The sequence below is a fragment of the Fonsecaea erecta genome (assembly GCF_001651985.1).
Source record: "Fonsecaea erecta strain CBS 125763 chromosome Unknown Scaff19, whole genome shotgun sequence".
Taxonomy (NCBI): Eukaryota; Fungi; Ascomycota; class Eurotiomycetes; order Chaetothyriales; family Herpotrichiellaceae; genus Fonsecaea; species Fonsecaea erecta.
In genome coordinates this window covers 92,562-111,786 of record NW_017387262.1, presented here as the reverse complement: position 1 = coordinate 111,786, position 19,225 = coordinate 92,562, and the positions used below count along the sequence as shown (strand labels likewise).

The window sequence follows — 19,225 nt, the reverse complement described above, 5'->3', positions numbered from 1 at the left end:
AAATTTAGGGAAAGGTGGTCGTTGTGGATTGGCGGAGAAATTGTCGTTTGGTATCGTCGTCAAAATCTTCCTAAAGCGGAGCTCTTGTCCGCTATCACAGTGACAGATCAAATTGATGTGATCAGTCTCAGCAGGCGGCAACGAATCGATGAAATTGCAGTACGAAGGACTATGTATTTGCAACGGGTGTGCAAGAACAGATTTCAAATGGCACGTGGTTAGCGCCAAGGAATCAGGTCTGTGACGTCATATCGGCATCCTGATTACAACAGAAAGCCAACAATGTGCAGTTGTTGTGTTCACCATGAATAGCGCATGATGCCTGTTTTTCATCCCATCCAGCATTGATTGTAACGTCATGCTCGTATGCATCGATCATTGCTGTGCTCGCCTGCATTTGTCTGCCCATACATACATAGGTTTGTGCTCAATTGGTGGATTCCTTGTTGCGGAATATGGATTGTGGAAGAAAACTGATGGATTCGATTTCTCACCACGTAATCAGTATGGCAAAACTGTGCGGGCTATAAAGGCACCGCTGTATCACTCACTGGCTCTTCCTCGTGACGGATCAAGGCATACACTTGGCTGACCTGGACAGCCAGTCCCACACGTAGCTGCGGCATATAAATCTACTTTCTACGTCCCCGGCCTCAATCGCGGTCCTTCTTCTCCTCACCTTTTCATGATTGTTGCTCTCCCAGAGTGGCGAGCTCGTACCTGAGAATCGGGCTTCTCCGTGGTGCCAGCGTCGTAGTCGGCCTCTGTCAGTATACTCTATCACCGACGTGTGGCATGCTTGTCGCGTGATTCCTGACCTTGGACACAGTTCTGATGGAGGAAAGGGAGATTTCGTGAATGTTAGGATGGAAGGATGCGTCGCGCCTGCTGGCGCCACAAAGTGTCAACACTGCTCGAAGAGCACTGCCGCCATGCATTTGTTCCTGTTTCTGGGCCGTCGTGGACAAAGCTTGCGGCGCTATCATGGCCATCAAAAGGAAGTGTCCAAGGCCTCCGGTGGCTTTGGAGCTGGCAATGGCATAACTGAGCTTACCGGTCGACAACTCGTCGAAGCTGTGCGCGGTCTGATGGCTGTCGATGCTGAGGCTGTGAATGTCCTCTTGGCTCATACAAAGTACCCTTCTAGCCTAAGCCGACAACATACTTCTCGCAATGTGGTATCATGCCGCCTCGCTGGTCGGGGCTGGGTGGATACAAGGCTGGGGACGACCCGAGCATCCCGAGGAGGACTCATGCAGAGGGAGAGGAAGACGGAGACTGAGACAAGGATGACGCCACCGCCGCCGACGACATGGACATTGCTGACGCCTAGTCGTCCAGGTGGGAGCTTTGTGTGCCATTTTCCCTGTCATCTGCGCTTTTCCGCGCTTGTTAAGCATCGCCCTGCTGCTGGAAGGAAGCATCAAGCAGGGTTCTCATCGCCTTCTTGTGAAAGAAATTGATTGAATCACCTCCAACTTCTCTTCCTGTCTGTCCACTTGTTCGATCCGTTCCAGCGGTTCTGTAGACAGATTCTCTGCAGGTTGATATGAATCTTTCCTTAGGCCCATCTCCCTCCCACCTGTTCAAGTACTGCTTTTCAAGCTGGCGACGAAAAGCCAACCCATGGCGTTCAAGCCGAGGTAATTGAAACACTAGCGTTGATATAGTATCGACAGGAATCACCGCTGCAACTGGCTTCGCTGAGCCTCAATCGATTGCACCTGGCTCATGTTTCGAGTCCAATGGGGCACTTATGGATAGGACGGTCGTGCACGCCGACATATGGCACTGTCCTTCAGCATTACTCGGGACGTGAAGGTCGGCATATCTCGTGAAGCATTAGTCTGCGCAGCGTCCAGGGGGTTTCCAAAGCTCTAGATATTACGGAGATTGCGTGGCCGTTGTTTCGGGCTTCTCCTCTGTGCTGAAGTTGAGGCGGCGCCGTCGTTATTCGTTCCCATTCTCTTCCGTGCCGACTTCGAGGCGTTGCCGTCCGTGTTCGTTCCCTGTCTCTTTTTTGGCTGCCGGATCCTCGCCGAGCGTCGTGGTCTTCCTTTTGCGCTTCTCACCCTCCCCAAAGCCGGCGTCGATGCTGTCAGAGAGATCCCCCCCGCGGGGACCCAAGTCTATCACCAGACCACCTAGAGCCGGCAATCAATAGGGCATCTAGGCAGTTGATTTAACTTTGAATTTTACGCTCTCGCAACCGGTTACCTTAGGGTAGCTATCACCACGCTCCCACGGTAGACCCTTCCTTGTGAGACCACTGCGAAATTGTGGCGCTGCTGTCTTCTTTCTGGAATTAGGACCTGGCGTCTCAGGCCTTTCAAGAAAAAAAGGAATTTGCTTCCTCTTGACCAGGAGGTACGCCATTCGTCCAAGGTGTCGCTTTCACAACCATGTCAAGCTTTCTGTGTCCTCTTTGTGACATCTAATCATGGTGCTCCACTCCATGCCGTTGAAGCCGTGGTGTTGAATTCAAAACATGGTGTTTGCATCTTGATTACCACTGATCTGCAACGAGAGGAAGAGATATTGTCAAAATGATTGTCCGACCTAGACCTGAGGGCCTATCTAACAACGTCCCGCTGATGAGGAGTGAGTATAGTGGGGATTACGGTGAGCTGTTGCCTTTTAGTGATGCGCCTTGAGGAGAACTGAACGAGAACATCCTTGAAACGGAATACGACAAAGCGTGTCACGGTCCTTTCGAAACGAGTTTGCATTTGGAGCAGCACTGCCTGATTGAGTCCGCTGGTTGTATGACCCAGGGCTCTGGTGGGTAAGGAACACAGCGTTGGGCGACTGTTCCCAACACGAATATATACAGGATTCCTTCAGATCGACTTCACTAATCGCGGATCTTGATGCGATGCTTCGATGTTCCGCTCGCTGCAGCTGATACTGTCTGGATTTCGCCTGGGTTTTGAGGCCCACGTCCGTGAGCACAAAACCGTCACATCCCAGGTGTCAACTGTTGCATCGGCGTTGCGATAATGAAGAAATCGGCAGTTTGTGGCTCGGGACACTTCATGCTGTGTGATGGTGTCGCATTCCTTCGGCTGAGAACGACGACAATCAAGCCAGCTTGATGGCTGAAGAATTTCTCCCACTCAATTCCAAGCTGCTGGCATAGTGGATTGTGTTTGACGACACGAGCCAAGTTTGAAGGACCGTATTTTTTGCGTTGGAATATCGTCAAAGGTCCTTGCTGGCCTTGCGAAACCATTTTGGGGATTCATTCGTCTCTCGATTCTTGGAGAGGCTCGAGATATATCTCCCATGACTCTTGGGTCAGGTTCAAGTATGAGGTAGGCCGAATGATTGCGAGCGGCAGATATATCAACGTCTCAAACAACTTGGATATGGCGTTGTTGTCCGTAATCATCCCGGTTTCTCCGATGCGTTAGTGAAAGTGCCTCTTCCTTCATCAGACGAAAGCAGGGAAAACTGCTCTCATCCTTTCAGGCGAGACAGCTTCCAGATGTGGCATTCAAGTGGTTAGGAGGATGAAGCTGTTGGCTGCATTCGCCACCCCTGACACGGGCAATGACGTTCGATTGGCAAGACTAGACCCTTTCCACTATAACCCTTCGTTAACCGTATTGTCGAGGTGAAGGGCGAAGCCCATTCCGATCTCGAGCAGGTCTCTGCAGAAGGTCAACTGATCCTTGCCTCGGCCCACAGAATATACGGCTGTGAATGGTCAGGGTGGGTTTGGTTCAGGCATATACTCTTCGCGATATGCGCGGCCTCATGCTCTGGACCACCAGATGACGTCTGCCGATTGACCCGATGCCAAGGAAACAGGAAGTTGAAGAGACGGGATGGACTCGATGGCAGAACGGGAGTGTCCCTCAGGACAGAAAGTCCGACAAGTACTGAGGCATAAAAAAGGGTAGAGGCCAAGCTCGACAAGACACAAACCCAGTCGACAACTCAGAGACCGTGTGCATTTCCTGGCCAGCCACTTAGGCATCCTCGGCAGAATATCCTGATAATGGCGGCTCTGGAGCCTCAACCCTGGACGAAAAACGTGTCGCCGGCGGATACCACGAGAGCTTAGGTGAACTCGGCGCCCACCGCTACCTCTAGGATCATCGGCATACAGGACACGGCTACCTCCGACCCTTGAGAAAAACACTGCATTCGCTGCCACAACGTGTTTAAGGCCCGCCGACTCGTGCCCGTCGGCATACATTCCACCCCCTCCACGGGCCAGCTCCAGCGGGCGACGGCTCTTGCCCTTTGGCCTAAGCCGAGAAGGGAGAGGATGTGAGGAGCAGTACAGTCAAGGATTTGTCGCCAAAGCAGGTACTTCCAGCTCATCTGTGCGGGCAACGAATCCCTGCAATCGACTGAATGATGTACTGTACACTGAATTTGGCATTTCATCTAGGAGGTCAGTAAGCTCTATTCACTGTCTGCTCGAAATTGGGAGCAACAGACCTCGGTCGTGGGTGTTGGGAATATCCACAACTTCAAGAACGCTGTCACGCACGCCGCCGTCATCGCCACAGCGTACGGTGGCCAGTCCGGTTCTTGTGGCTGTCCTCATAGCCAAAGACTGCTTTGACGACCACAGCCTGCTGCTGATCCCACGGTCTCGCACATTCCACTTCGAATGCGATTATACTGTCGGATCTGACCAATTGACACGACCAGGACTAGATCTCATTATAGCGTTCGCGGACTCGAAGCGGCTGAAGTAATCAACAGAATGTCGATTGGATCAAGTGCTAAAGGAGTCAAAGCGGATCGCGTGGCTGTGCGAGTAATTTAGGATCCCGTACAAGTTGAAGACGTACACGCGAGATCATGCTGGCGCCGTGCGGCGGCGTTGGAGCCGCAAGGCGGCGCCGATGTTTACGACGAAAGGCGGCGTGAGTGGCGTTGGTCAACATGCTCGAATCGTGCGCCATCGCCGTGTACCATCTCTGGCGTATTCGACAGCGTCTCAAAATGCAAAAACCCTGGATCACTCTGTCTGGCAGGGAGGCTCAACACGAAGCTATCCACCTTCCAAAAATTTGATCACAGTTGTTGGAAAAACATTGCAACGACGGAGGACTCGAAATAAGTGATATCCTCTTCTGCGACGCGACAGCAGATTCCCACGATTCATTGAAGTATATGTTGATCACTCGCTCGACGTTCTCTCTGGAAGCAGCCCCCGGCTGGTCCACGCAATTGCCGGTCTTCCTGAGCCTGTTCCTGCAGCTCCACCACCAGCGCCTTCATAGCAGCGGTGGTAGGGAAAACAAAGAATGGAGCATCATTTCCGACGAAGCCTCAGCCGAGGCAGGTCCTTCAACGGTGAGCGGGGCAAGCGATAGATATATGGCCTGCCAGCAGCGTACTGGAACACTCATCGATGTACCAGCACGGTGAAGAGTTGTGGGAGAACACGTATCTGATTTGAAAATGGGAGAACGAGATGACAGTGATGGATATTGGGGGGCTCTCCGGGGAATGATACGTAGGAATTTGCTAAGCCGTTGGCGAACATATTCGGAATACCGAGTTGTTTGAGCAGCGTAATGCATTATGAAGTGCAAGCCCTGTGGCAAGCTCGATCAATCGGACGCCCGGATCGCCGAAAAGGGGAGACAAATTCAACCATGTCCAGCACGTAAACGGGTTTTACCCCATTTGATGAGGCTCTGCATGTGTGCCGTGACCAATTAACGAAACTGACACCACGGCCCAGGGCTCCAGAGACACATTTGGCCTGACCCATTGTTTGTTCCTTCCTGGGACCGGAGATTTCGAATGGAACAGCACCCCACCTGAACCGCAGGCTTGCAGGCAGAGCATTCTCAGTACGTAAGAGTAGGGGATGATTCTTGTCCAGGGGGATATCAATTGCTGCAGCCTCAGCTTGGAGCTTTTGGTCCGCGTGTAAATCGGCAAGGATAGAGTGGAAGCCGGTGAGGACAATGGTCGCGCCAGCCACGAGGAAAGGCTCCTTGTCCTCCATGTCCTCTTTAGAGGAAAACTGTGATGGGACTCAGCAGTGGTGCTTGCGACTCCTCTCGCGGCCGTAGATATAGAAGCCCACAGGCGGACACCATCCGCGGATACGGCCGGGCGGCCCTCTAAAGATAATGAGATTGGTGGGTCTATCGATCACAAGCGTGTTTTTGTGTCATGGGCTGCGCAGTTATACCGCACGCGTTGGACAGACAACGAGGCTGGCCAACGGCAAGCTTCATTCCTCTCTCTCACCGGCATGGGGTTATACAGCATCGACCACACGGGCCCGCGCTGGTTCTGCCTGATGCTATGTTGCTGTTCTGGCTGTATTTCCCCTATTTTGACCCACTCTCTCTGCCAAACGGGGTCGTCGATCTGAATTGTTTCCTCCGTACTTTGCAGGACGTTCGTAGGACCACGGTAAGTTTGCTGGAGCTCTTGAAGACCACCCGAGAACGATTAGAGCATCCAGAACATCTGCCGCCACACAATAGCAGTTCAGAATCTATCCACAGACTACGAGAGAGCTCGAGTGGCACGGATTGGAAGCGAGGCCAGATCGCGGCTTGTTGTCTGAAAAGAAGGGGACCACGGCATCCCTGCCCAAAGGGTAAGGGATATTACAGATGAAGACCATCCGGATCTTGGAAAATATCACGATATCCCAACCTCATAGGCATGAATTGATGAAGTTACTAGGCGAAGAACTCCCAACAAGGGAATAGTTTGTGGGTTTGTGTGTGAGCACGTCAGCATCGATTCGGATAACCTTCCGAATCCGACCGTGGCAGAAGATGAAAACATATATTTTGCAGTACCAGAATCACATCTAATAATCGCAAAGACCCCTACTTGGAAAGAGACTAAAAGAGTCAACAAACCACAAGAGAGAAAGAGGCTTATCGAAGAGTCAATAAGCGGTGGAAATCATGGTTCTAGTAGGCGATCCTCCCTCGATCCTCCGATCTGAGGTTCGAGCCCCAGACATATCTGGTCAAACTAGCACCGGCTAGTAGGCAATATGTCTGCGGTTCGATCCTCACTGCCGGCGAATCGAGATGTATCAGGATAAACCAGCACCGGTCTGGGAGACAGTACATCTCACGGAAAAACCTGCCACAAGCGGGTTTCACTTCCCACCACCCCCATATCAAAGGGGTTGGTGGAAAAAGTTTTTGCATTTTTGCCCTGCTGGATCTTGTTTTTGTTCTCTCTCCATAATGTAATTTGTGTATGTACCAAAACAAAGCCCTTGTCGTCTGGCCCGGAAAGTACAGTGTGGGAGAACAACTTGTCAGCTCATCAACAATTGTATAATACGATTGAGGGTTAAAAGAGCTATCTTTATCCGCCGTGTGTTACTATGTTTTCGACTCTCCTTTTGACGAATTTCTCAAGAGGCTCGTATTGACGACACCCGAAAACGACCAAATACAACCCCAGACGACAGACTGTCAGAATCATTCTGGCCGACAGTAATTTATGGCTTCCGAGCGTGTCAGGTCCGCAGAGGAAGACTATCTCTCTGTCGTCGCGTCATTAAGTCTCCCGATTCCTTCCACCCTTGTGTCAGGTCGCGTTCATACTCCGAACCAGTCACAACTTCAAATATTAAGGGGATTGAATTTTCACTGACGCTGTGCTGCTCTTCAACATATCCCTTCTCGCTCCTGTTAAACAGTGAATGTGTCTTCGATCGGCGATGAACACAACCGCCGCCTCGTCTTCCGTGAGGCTGCACACTGATCTGGCCTGGCACAGTCGGTGGGAGTTTCACTCCATGCGGGACAAGTATGGCGGGATGTGGTTGTCGCCGGAGTTTGAAGCCATGTGAACGAAAGCCGAGACAGGACATAAACGCTCAGGCAGTCATGTCGATCGGGATGTTTGAATTAGGAGGTTGTATTCGTCATGCCAACATACATCGAGCGTGCTCGCTGACTCGCCCAACTGTGTCTCGACTTGAAACGACGCATAGACAATCAAATCTTCGGTTCTTTGGTGAGCTGGATTTCAGAGGTGCGATGGCATCCCAGTCCACACTCAACAATATTCCTTGTGTTCTGTGGTGCGGTACGGTGTGTGGTTGGTGCATCATCACTTCCAGAGCCATCGGAAAAGAAGGACGTTCAAGCCTGCGCACCGGGTAGTCCCGTCTAAAGTGTCCCCTCGCTTCCTTACTGATACCTGTCGTTGGAGCGGACGCCGAGGCTCTCAACTGGAGGCTCACCGAATGCGTGCACACATTGAAGGCTCGATGCCGGAATGCGGTCAGTCGACAGGATCCATGTCGTGGCAGAAGTCATCAACGTCGTGCAGCGTCGATCCGGATCTCTCCATCTATAAGACCAAGACACTGAGAGGTGCATCCGTGCTACCCGGAAAGAAAGAGCAAACTCAGTCAAAAGTTCTGCTTGAAAATGTCGATCAGATATCGAATTGACGCGACCAGACAGGGCAATTTTACACCATCCGATCTTTTTGTCCGAGATCGTACTCTCTTCGTCACCATCAGCTACACGTTCTAGGCCTCCAACCCGACACATTCAAATAGGAAGAATCTCGTCGCCTCGAGTGCTGGGACACGGCCAAGGTCTTCTCGCTACCGATGAGTACACTAGCCAGACCGCCCAGGCCGCCAAAGAACAGGAAGCAGGCCTGGGAGAAGACGGAGAGCATCACAGCCACAATTCCACTCGATGTGATCAGCCTCGACAGGCAAAGAATTGATGAATTGGGCTACCACTATCGACAACGTCTTCGTAGCCTTCGCTTCGAAGCGCTGAAGGCGCCCTTGAGAAACTTCCGCGGTTATTCTTTGTGGGGACTAACTTTCAATTTGACTGCCATGTGGCGGGTTGAGACGCGGTTTTTCTTTCCCAAATCCTGTTCTCTGCCAAGTCCAGACTTGCTCCGTTTGTAGTACAGTGATTGTATCGTGGGTTTCCTTCCCCTGGGGTCGGTGGAGGAGGGCTTCCTTCCAGCTAGGGCATCGAGAGGCTTAGGTTCCGTCATGTTGCTGCTTCGAGGGTCGGCCTTCAAGCCGTCTCTGGTCCGTGGACAAGGTAGAAAACAGACTGGCCGGCTGGCTTGGGATGCGTGTGGTGTGTTTGATCCTTTCGAAATCGCCGACAAGCGAGGAGGAGATGGATCAGGTTGGCGACCTGGTTGACTGCGGTGACCTGATGATGCACTCAGGTTCATCGATGGTGCAAAGTTCTGCGAGACCAAGGATCGAGGGCAACCGAAGGAAGGGAGTCGATAAACTGATGGATGATAGACGTATTGACTGTCACAGTCTACCCTTGGCAGTATCCCAGAATAGGCGCCCATCTCCCTGCCGCAGGCCAGCCTAGCTCTTTGATAGCTCCTTGTACTATAATTCATATCGCATTTCTCATTGCTCAGTTGATTCAATCCTTGCGCTATGCGCCGTAGTAAGCACTCCCAAGAAGATCAACCATCACCTGCCGATTTCCAACATAGTTTTGACCGGCAGGATGACTTGCCACACAACCTGCTTTCTGGGGTCTTCGTCTGAGACGGCCAACCCATCCACGGTGGCGATCCGGCATTTTATACTTGTCTGTTGGGGCGCCCATGATGGTACGCCTCGATATGGCAGCCGCATTTCCTTTGCTGAGAGATTCCCCTCGTCATTGACGGATAACTCAAGCGCTTCCACGAGCAACCGAGCTTGACAGTTTGCACTTTCTACCCCAGGTGAGTGGGCACACTAAGTGCCTCGATTATGCGATCGACTGCTTGGCCGAATGCATTTGCTACTGCTACTGGCACCCCCCCACCCTGGACAGGGAGTCGCCATTGACACAATTGGAAAGGCAGCGGGGCTATTGTAGCCGTGGGCATTCTCGTCTGTCTGCAACCCCGACACGGGATGGAACATCTCGGCCATTCTTGTCGGGGTCAGCTGCCTGTCATTTCTGCGCGATGCTCTGGTCGACAAGCACAAGATCAAGACAATCATCGGCGTGCGCTTCACAACAGAACACATATCAATGCGGCCAAGGAGTGGACCTGAAGCTGTGCGCACAGTAAACGCTGGTAGGTCCTTCGCTATGCGTCAAACGGATGTCAGACTGACCATAAACTGTTCCTGTGAAATAGGTGGTTTCATCCTAAGAGGGGAGAGTATGATATCGGCTCCCATCGGACGTTAATGACGTGGGATGTGCTCGCGGTCTTCATGTCGTTATCGTGTCATTGACTCAGGGGAGAAGCACTGTATAAATATTGTCCATCCACGCTCAATGCTGTGGATTTCTGCATGTTGGTACTGCATAGGAAGCGCACCATGGCGGCTGATGGAGCAAACAACCCGGACACGGTCGCCAATCTCAGAAATCAGCGAAATACACCATCGATTCCTGTCTAGCTTTCCTAATTTAACCCATCGAGACATGGTATCCACCCTCTCTACATCAAGGTCGCACCGTGAATGAGATGGTCTCACTCTATTGGCATAATAGGCTTGTTGTTGGACATTCTCCAGTGGCCTTCAGAGTTGTATTTGGTGCATCGTCAGGAATACCCTTGACCTTGGACCTCTCCGTTGCGCAAGCGAGAACCCCGTTTTTGCGAGCATAAATTAGTTGCGCTTACCAGCAAACCTTGGAATTTGGAATGTCCAGAAAGTTGGGAAGTTTGCCACAGAGGAGATGAAGCCATTTGTCTGGCTCAGTATGCCCATACTTCGTGGGTATCTTGGTGCTACCTGGGCATCGGACCGTCTGCATCGCTAATTTCTTCTCGTCCAGGACTGGCGTCAAGGTCGCCGTTTCGTTCGTCTTCTCCATGATTCCGAAGGTGAGGCGAGTCTGCTCCTCGTGAAACGACCGGCAACTGCCCCGTTAATGTCCATATACTTGATGGTGAAACGCGTCAATTCACGAGTCATGTCCAACATACCGAATGCATAGTCGTCATGAGCGCATGAGATGCCCTGCGGGAATCCGTGCCTGGTCCCAACCTGACTCTCCCGTGCCCTTTTAGGACTTGCCCTTCCTCGACGGAAAAGTTCGCTGGATATAAGTCAAGCGCCTGGAGCAGAGGCTGAGCGAGGCGAGGCAAGTGAGGAAGGGGACCGTGGCATTTGCGAGTCGATATTATGGGTGTTTGTGAATCCAGAGCGAGTTGCAATATGTCCTTTCGCAGTCCACTCCGCTCTAATACTAACAAGCTGTTGCACCACATGTGTCCTATAACCTTCCGGGGTCTGATGGGATTTCTCTCCGCAGCTACGTCGAAACGAGGTACGCAGTTGCACGTCGCACAGGTCCTGGCCCGGCTGGGCGGAAGAGGAAAGATGGCGGTGGTGTCACCTCACGTCGAAGGACTCATTGTCCTCTCCTCTTCACTGTCCCCTTGACTAACAGCATCTTCTCGCGCGCGTCTGCGATGCAATTCAGAAGACCATGCCAGTTGTTCATCTCGTATGACCACGACATCATGTTCAAAGTAGTCCAGTCCGTTGTCGGAGGGGTTGCACCACCATTCCAGATCATACTCTAGCTTGTGAGAACGCGCTACTGTGGCGGCCATAGTTTTATTTGTTCCGAGTCCGTGGTATTTACCGAAACGGCGCCCCGTGTGAGCATCTGATCTGATGCCACTCCAACTAGAGAGTGGCAGATCCACCAGATATCTGGGGAATACCCATTTGTTCGTCTGCAATGTGGCCAACGATAATTGTATCACCTTCGAAGGCGAGAGAGTTACTTTCCCTAGGCCCAGACATGGAGGTTGATTGAGTACCGATCTCTTCTGCAGATCCAGGAGATGCTCATGCCGGCCATAGCGACGCTTTCAACGCGTCGGAGCCGAAGCGAACGAGCATCGTGTAATATTGTGCGATCTGCTCTCGGCCAGCTTCGCCAGCGTCGGTAAAGCGATGATCTGAAAGTGATATAAAAATCTGACTTGAAACAAGTTGAATTCCAGAGCGCCGAGATGGCCGACTCACTAATTTCCTCCGCAGGGGAATCTCTGTCTCGATGGGAAACGTCTTCTACAGCAGCGGAACTATTTGAACTCACTCTACGCGACGTTCGATGCAATCAAATCCGGCAAAAAGGCGTAGCGGTGCCGACCGTTCTTAATGTCGAGTTGTTCTCGATGGGTCGGCGTCGTGACGATTTGGAGAGATCTATTACTTCGAGCAGCTCACAGAGACAAGTGTGAAGAAAATTTCGACAATGAATACAGGCTCCACCGCCAGAGGCAACGCATTTTTGTGTCATGATCACGCCTGCGTAGACAAGGCGTGGACAGCCAGCAGTTTTTCAGCGTTGAGGGCACCTGACGCGACAGAACTCTACAGTGCATAAACAAAGCCGCCATCAGACTATCGCATGCTAGGTGCCGCTCTGCAACGATAAGTCCAGCAGGAATGACAACTTGAAGGCCTATTTGAGAGCGATTCATTCCAAGAGGACGACCGGAGTCCGCGACGATAGGTAGCTACATCAGACAAATCTGGCGCATTATATGAACCAGACTGAGTGATGAGCTTGATGACGCTGAATTCCCCATCAGGCTATGATCCAACCTTGATCCGAGGATCTATTGTTCTAGTAGGCAAGCTCCAACTTGGTAGTTCGATTCAAGTTGGTTCTGACTGAAAGCCCCTGGCTGGTGATAGATAATCACCCATCCTCCGTGAGTATGTGAGCGACGTGGATTTCGTTGAGACTTCACCTTTCACCGCCAGTTCGACACCATGTAATATCGAACATAGAGGGGGAAACATCTCTTGCTCCTAGTCATTGAGGCAAGACAGTTCCCACATCGTCGAGCTCTCTGTACACTTCGTCACTGACATGACGGACACCTGCTCCACGGCGGCGGCGGACTGGGTTCCAGATATTATTCCAGGTCTTTATGATCACCATATGCACCAGAAATGCGAGCTGCTAGACTCAAACTGAAGTGGACGCGCATCCTTCGCATGGTTGAGAACATAGGTTGGTCGTCCCAACAGGGCGACTAGATCCTTGAATGATAGGGCTGCCACCATGGCTTTGGGCCATCACTCTTCCCCTTCGATCCCGTAGAGCAAACATAGACTCTCCAGGGACGACTGAAGTAATACTGTGCGACTTTCTTGGACGTTTCCGCGGCCGCAGACGACAAAGCGAGAACTCTCCATGCGCAAGACCTTGTCCGCTGAGGATATAAACCATTCCACGAGTCGAGTCTCCGTTGCTTCACCTCGTCAAGTGACCGCTCCTTAGTCTGGCACAGTTGATGCACCCATCGGACAACACCGTAGTTTCGATCCAGGATCTTCAGAGAGGGTAGCCATGGCACGGGCGAGCTTCATATTCAAAGCGTAGTTGTTTTAGTCCTGACAGAATTGCATGGTCACGGCGCAACCTGGAATAGGAGGAGGACTTGCTGTTGAGGACGCAATCAGTTTTTTTAGCTCTTCGGGGACTTTTGTAGCCGGTGGGATGGGTGTAGACATCGGAACCCCCTGCGTTGTGCCTTCTTGCTCATCCTCAGATATGGGGATATATTCTCGCTCCTCTTGAAACTCCTTCCCAAGAGGCTCTTGAGATCCCTTCCCCCATGGGTGTCTTTCGCCAAGTCGAGTTCTGGGTTTGTTATCTGAGAGGGCGATACAGGGGAGTTGCGGAAGACTGGAAGGGTTTCAGGTTCAGCTCCAGGAGGCTCTCCTGCAAAGAGATCATTGATTTGTAAGAGCAATCGCTGTTACCGGGCCACTCAGGACGTTTGTCGATTGTGCTTCGAACTCCCTACGTTCATCTCCGAGTCCTGTGAGTTCGAACCCATATTGAGTTTGTTTGATTCGACGGAGGGACGATGGAAAGGTGAAGGAATTGATCGAGGAGAAACCTGCGGAAGGTAGACCTTGGTGGAGACCAGAAAGGTGAAGTGGTGAAGTGATCGAGCGCAGTCAAGGGAGATCAGAGTTAAGTAACGGTTAAGATCTAAAAGACGCGTTCATAGTTTCGAAGCTAATTGAAAAGTGGATGAACTAATCGACGAGGGATGAATAAACTCTTGACTGGTCCTGAGTCATTTGATTTGATTATGATCCCACGCCGGTGTCTCATGGTAATTAGGATGGGTGTTTCAGCTCTCGCGCGTTCAGAAAGCTCGATGGTTCTTGGTGTGATGCGATCCCATCCAGGGCTCAGCAGGAGTTCTGCTGGATGCGGTGAGGCAAGTCGATGGCAGACTCAGAAGTTGTTACAGTGTAACCCTCAAGCGCTCCGGGATTCCTCTCCTTCATCTCTTTATGTCTTGCTCCCTTGCGTATTTAGGTTAGTTCGGAATTGAACCTATCTCTCGTACAGCAAGAGTCTGCTCTGGCTGGAAAGTTTTCTCAGCGTTGATTCTTCGGAACCGAGCCTTCATCTGGGTTCAACCCATCGCAAAGGCAAAAGAAATCTCTCTCAAGTGCGAGTGCGAGTGTTTACTTAAACCCCTGGGGGCCATTCTAGTCCTCCTATAGTAACCCCCCTTGCTGGCATACCTGCGCCTGTTTTATATCCCTTGCAATCTCATGGTGCTGTGTTTTGCTTGTTTGGCTGGTCTGTGTGTGGTCACGGCCTCTTGGCACCGGTCATACGGCGACAATAGATTTTCGAGCTTCTCTCCTATTCCTTCCATCCCTCATCATGCCCTGCCATCCAACCACCCACCACACCACCAACCAGGCAGGCAGGCAGATAGGAAGAGATAGAGACCGCGCGGATGGACGCTATAATTGCTTGCGATCAGATCAAAATCCATCCAACAAACCGACCCCGCGGCTTCACACCAGATAAGAAGAACAGACTATAGATTGCGGACGCCTCATCTCCCCGCGAGTCAAGCAGGAAGAGATTGCTGATGCTATGCCTTCCCATCACGCACGAAGAGACAGCCGACGCCGTGCCTCCTACAGAGTAGCAGTCAGAGACTGCCGAGGCCACCATGCCTCCCCTCCCCATCCTCTCGGCCGGTGTCCAACAATAAGGGCTTGCTCCGCACAGCCCGGAAGCCATTATGCACGAAGTAACGACCGCCGTGCCGGTGTGGGCGCTTGGATTCAAGCTCAGCTCCTATGACACGAGGAGGAATGTAATAGCATGAAATATGAATATGAGTGAAATGAGCCACATCCATCCATCGCACCTTCGGCGCAGTCGGTGCTTTTCCCCACGTTATTCCTCTCATCTTATCCCATCACTGCTAAGAGCCGAGCCAAGCCGTATGCGCGCGACCAATACCACCACGACGACCTCCTCTTTCTCCTCCGCCTGACCTTTGACCTTGATTATGGCGGAGGCGGCCGACAGAATCAGCAAGGGTGTCGTGCACTTTGACTCGCCGTCCCATGGGGGGGAAATAGGAAGGGGATGAACTGGGCAACACACCACGACACGGTATTCGTTTCTTTCCTCTTCTTCTTCGTCCAAACCTCCTCCATCCAGCCTCGAGCAACAAGTCCGTTCTGACTCCATCCGCGATGAAGAGGACAAGGACACGAATCAATAAAGCACAGCCGTCTCTGTCCGCAGGATTGTCCAGACCTCGTATCCGGATGGATATTGCGCAGAATGGGGCACGTCATGACACGTCAGGTCGGCAGCAGCTGAAATTGTCTGGGTCTGGGAAGGGAGGGTCGGTCGGGAATGTGATGTAGTATGATGGGAAAGTCGTTGTCCAAGGATATATTATGATATGATATGATTACGTCAGTGAGTGGCGCCGTTGTCGGCTCTGGCACTATGATTTATCGAGTGGGAGTGTGATTGAGTGAGACGAAAGTTCATGATATCATGATATTACAGTTACGACCGAGACTGAGACAGTGGCGTCGATAGTTCTACGACACTCACCCACCGACCCAGTCATGCATGTCTCCTATTTCCAATTCCTGTTCCTGTTCCCTCCCCGTTGAGGACATTTCAATATCCGGTCCAGTCTAATTTCCTAGACTTCTGCCGTGGACCGACCGTCTGTCACGGCCCTGTGTCCCCCTCTCCCCCAAAATTGACAGTTTCCAGTGTTCTGTCGAAGTTCCTGAACTTCCCTGCAGGCCCATGTCTGTCACGGCCCCATATAGCCAGAACGACTAGATCTGACCGTATCTGACCACATTTGGCTATATATGGACAGGTGTGGCTGGCGGCGCTCTGATGGGCCTCGGTGTTTCGTACAATTTACAGACCCATGTCGGCCAATCAGACCGCCTCGTACAGCTGTATTGCATCTGTGTGTGTGTATGTGTATGTGCACGTCGAGCCATGTCTGGCCATCTACCGATGTGCGAGGAAATGGGTGTGATGCAAGCAGATCAAGGGTGCTGCTGATAGGTGTGCACTTGCCCGGCGACTCAGAGAGTGGTCACTGCGGACTTCCACAAAGCCGCCAGCCTTTTTTTTTTCACTGCTCGGTCACGGTCGTCGCTTCAACCCCATACAGCCCATACCAGCACACTCCTTCGACCATAACTCTTTGATCTACAAGCCTGATTCTAGTGCACTTTGCCGCAATGTTTTCGCTTCGCCACCGACTATCTGCCGAGGTGCATCAATAAAGGTTATCCTGGAAAATGGTGATCTAGGCAGCTCAAGAGTGCTGAAAGGTGGGCACCCATCTGGCGAATCAGGGAGTATCTTGGCGCCCAACTTCCACAAGGCAGCAGCCCTTTTTTCACTGTTCCGATGCCTGCGCCGCCTGAAGGCCATGCAGCCCATCCAGCCCATCCACGAATACACCGGCCGCAACCCTTGAACAACCACCCTGCGTCCAGTTCACTTTGCAGTGCTATATACGTCCCGTCAAGGTCTATATGTCGAGATGCCGCAATAAAATTATCCCGGGAACTGGTGGTGGTGTAGGCAGATCAAGGGCGCTGAAAGCCGCAGCAAGCCGGCTAGTCAGCCCCGTGCGGAGTAAACAGCCAGACTTGTGCACGGAAGCCTCAAATTATCACGGAAAGGCGCAGACGCAGGCCACGCGTGACACCGTCGGAATGCTGTGACCCCGATCGCTGACTGCGATCAACAAAGCGGAGTCTTTGGGTGCTGACTAACCCGAGTGTGCGCCGAGACAGCAGTCCTTATGTCAGCAAACCAGGTGCCTGCTGTGGTATAAGACCAGGTCGACTAAACAGATCGCTCCATTCAGTTACGTGGCGTGTGTTGTTGCATATCTGACCACATCTGATCATGTCTGTCTGGCCGTGTCTCGTCTTTTCTGCATGTCGTGACATCTGGTGGTTTTTGCCAAGGCAGAGATTGCTGTTCGTCGCAGTGCAGCCAACAAAGCCGCCTTGGTGGTGTTCGCTTACAGGCTGGCGACCAAAGGAAAGATTGTTGCGTTTTGCAGTGCAACAAACAAAGCAGGTCTGTGACCGAGACAGGGTTTGGTGTGCGGCCCTGGTGGATCAATCGACAAAGGAGCCTTGTGAGGGCGGCAGAGTTTCTTTACATCCTTTTCCGATCAACAAAGCAGGCCTGTGACCGAAACAGAGTGTTCTTTCCATCCTTGTTCGATCAACAAAGCCGCCCTGAGAGATCAGACCCCGAGGTGGTCCGTGCTCCGCTTTTGTTATATACAGCCTTCTCAGGACACAAGACATCTCCGCTCTGACTGTCTCATCGCAAGTCGCAACAAACAAATCTTGTTTTTCATTCCATTATCTCCCATCGACAAGGTCAAGACATTTCAACAAGCGTCAAAGGATGGATTCACCCTCAGACACCACGGAGCAGCCCAGCCCTCCAGGGGAGTCGCTGGGCTCGTCTTCTGTTTCGGATAGTCACACTACCACTCACTCTGACCAGCTGGAGGAACTTCTTAAATTCGTGGAAGACGTCGCGTTAGGCAGGCTTCGTCTATCGCGGGACGACGAACCCATCGAATTTACCATTTCTACAGACTCGTGGTTTGAACTTCAATACGACTCCAACTTTGACTTGTGCGCACAAAAGTACGTGTTTTCCCTGTTGATTCTTTTGGCGGCGCGCTAATCAATATTATAGGAAATTCTTTCGAACATCATTTGATAGCTCACGCTCTCTTGTGACAGTCATACCTCCCCCCAGTGATCGACACGAAGCCGTCGTTGGATTCTTCAGTGATCTCGCTGTCCGCACTGACCGCAACTTGATATACACCAGAAATTCCATGCTGCAGGTTAGGTGTACTCGGTCCATCCCCGAATTTGTGGGCGACTATACTTTCTCGGAAAAGGTACCAGATCTTACTATCCAATGGGACGAGGGTACCGACGCCTCCAGAATCGATACTGTTCTCGAAGTGGGCGTATCCCAGTCGCTCAACAACCTTCGGACCCTGGTGCCTAAATATCTCAAAGGAACAACATATATCCAACGAGTCATACTCATCAAGATGAAAGAAGGGTCCAGGCTCCCGGAAGACCCGTTCCTCACAAATCTGCGTCGAAGGCCCACGGATTTCCTACTCATGGTGCCCCTGCTCCCACGCCTCCCCGACACACCACTCTCCACGATCCCAACTTTTCCATTCAACGAAACGTTACTCTCTACCGGTCCGCCTCTACCATCAATCCCGCCTCCCACATCCAGACACCCGATCCAGTCGCCGGCCACAGCCCCATCAGTGAGAGCGCCAACCCTCAGAGAACTGTACAAAGACGAGTTTACAGGTGCAATTTGGCTCCGCAACTCCAAGGTGGTAGGAGCGCCCACATTGTTCTATGAGGTATGGGAGCGGGATACCAATGGCGAACCTTTCAAAGCATTCGAAGAGACTGTTGCATATCGAGCAGCACCATCGAAGGACCTGCCTTTTTTCAGGATCCCTCAAGGAGTCATCTCTGGCGGCGCGGAGGTCTCTGTCAAACCGGAAAAGATCAAGGAATTTTGGACTCGATATTGGGACCAGGGGAGTATGGCGGATGCTCGCAGACGGGTGTGTGAGCAGAATTCGCCGGTTGCCCGCAAACGGGTGGGGGAGATAAGTTCGCCAGAAGCCCGCAAACGGGCGAGGAAGGCTTGACGGTTTCTTATGTAGGGGAATATTCAATTTATGTTGGGACGGCGCTGGCACGTCGTCTCGTGTTTACTCAGTCGTGATATCAGCAGACGCGTTTGAGCCATCCTCCTTAGGAGATATAGTCTGGCGTGATTTTAGCAGTGGACAGAACCGTGTGGATTATTCAGAGCGCTGTCAGCCGTGCCTGTCCAGATCTGCATGAATATGGTCAGATACGGTCAGATCT

General features: G+C 51.9%; 3 protein-coding genes across 3 annotated transcripts; 1 reads left to right on the top strand and 2 right to left on the bottom strand.

The window, feature by feature from the left end:
* Window positions 1–675: 675 nt before the first annotated feature.
* Window positions 676–1,130, bottom strand: AYL99_11971 (hypothetical protein; the record flags this gene model as incomplete). The annotated part of the gene is made up of 2 exons (XM_018843475.1): window positions 676–762; window positions 819–1,130. 2 exons carry the CDS (start codon window positions 1,128–1,130, stop codon window positions 676–678), a joined length of 399 nt encoding a protein of 132 aa, XP_018687215.1.
* Window positions 1,131–10,598: 9,468 nt separating this feature from the next.
* Window positions 10,599–11,541, bottom strand: AYL99_11970 (hypothetical protein; the record flags this gene model as incomplete). The annotated part of the gene is made up of 2 exons (XM_018843474.1): window positions 10,599–10,842; window positions 11,327–11,541. 2 exons carry the CDS (start codon window positions 11,539–11,541, stop codon window positions 10,599–10,601), a joined length of 459 nt encoding a protein of 152 aa, XP_018687214.1.
* Window positions 11,542–17,702: 6,161 nt separating this feature from the next.
* On the top strand, window positions 17,703–19,002 carry AYL99_11969 (hypothetical protein; the record flags this gene model as incomplete). Its single annotated transcript, XM_018843473.1, has 2 exons — window positions 17,703–17,950; window positions 18,003–19,002. The coding sequence occupies 2 exons, from the start codon at window positions 17,703–17,705 to the stop codon at window positions 19,000–19,002; spliced, it is 1,248 nt and encodes a 415-aa protein (XP_018687213.1).
* Between the last annotated feature and the right edge of the window lie 223 nt (window positions 19,003–19,225).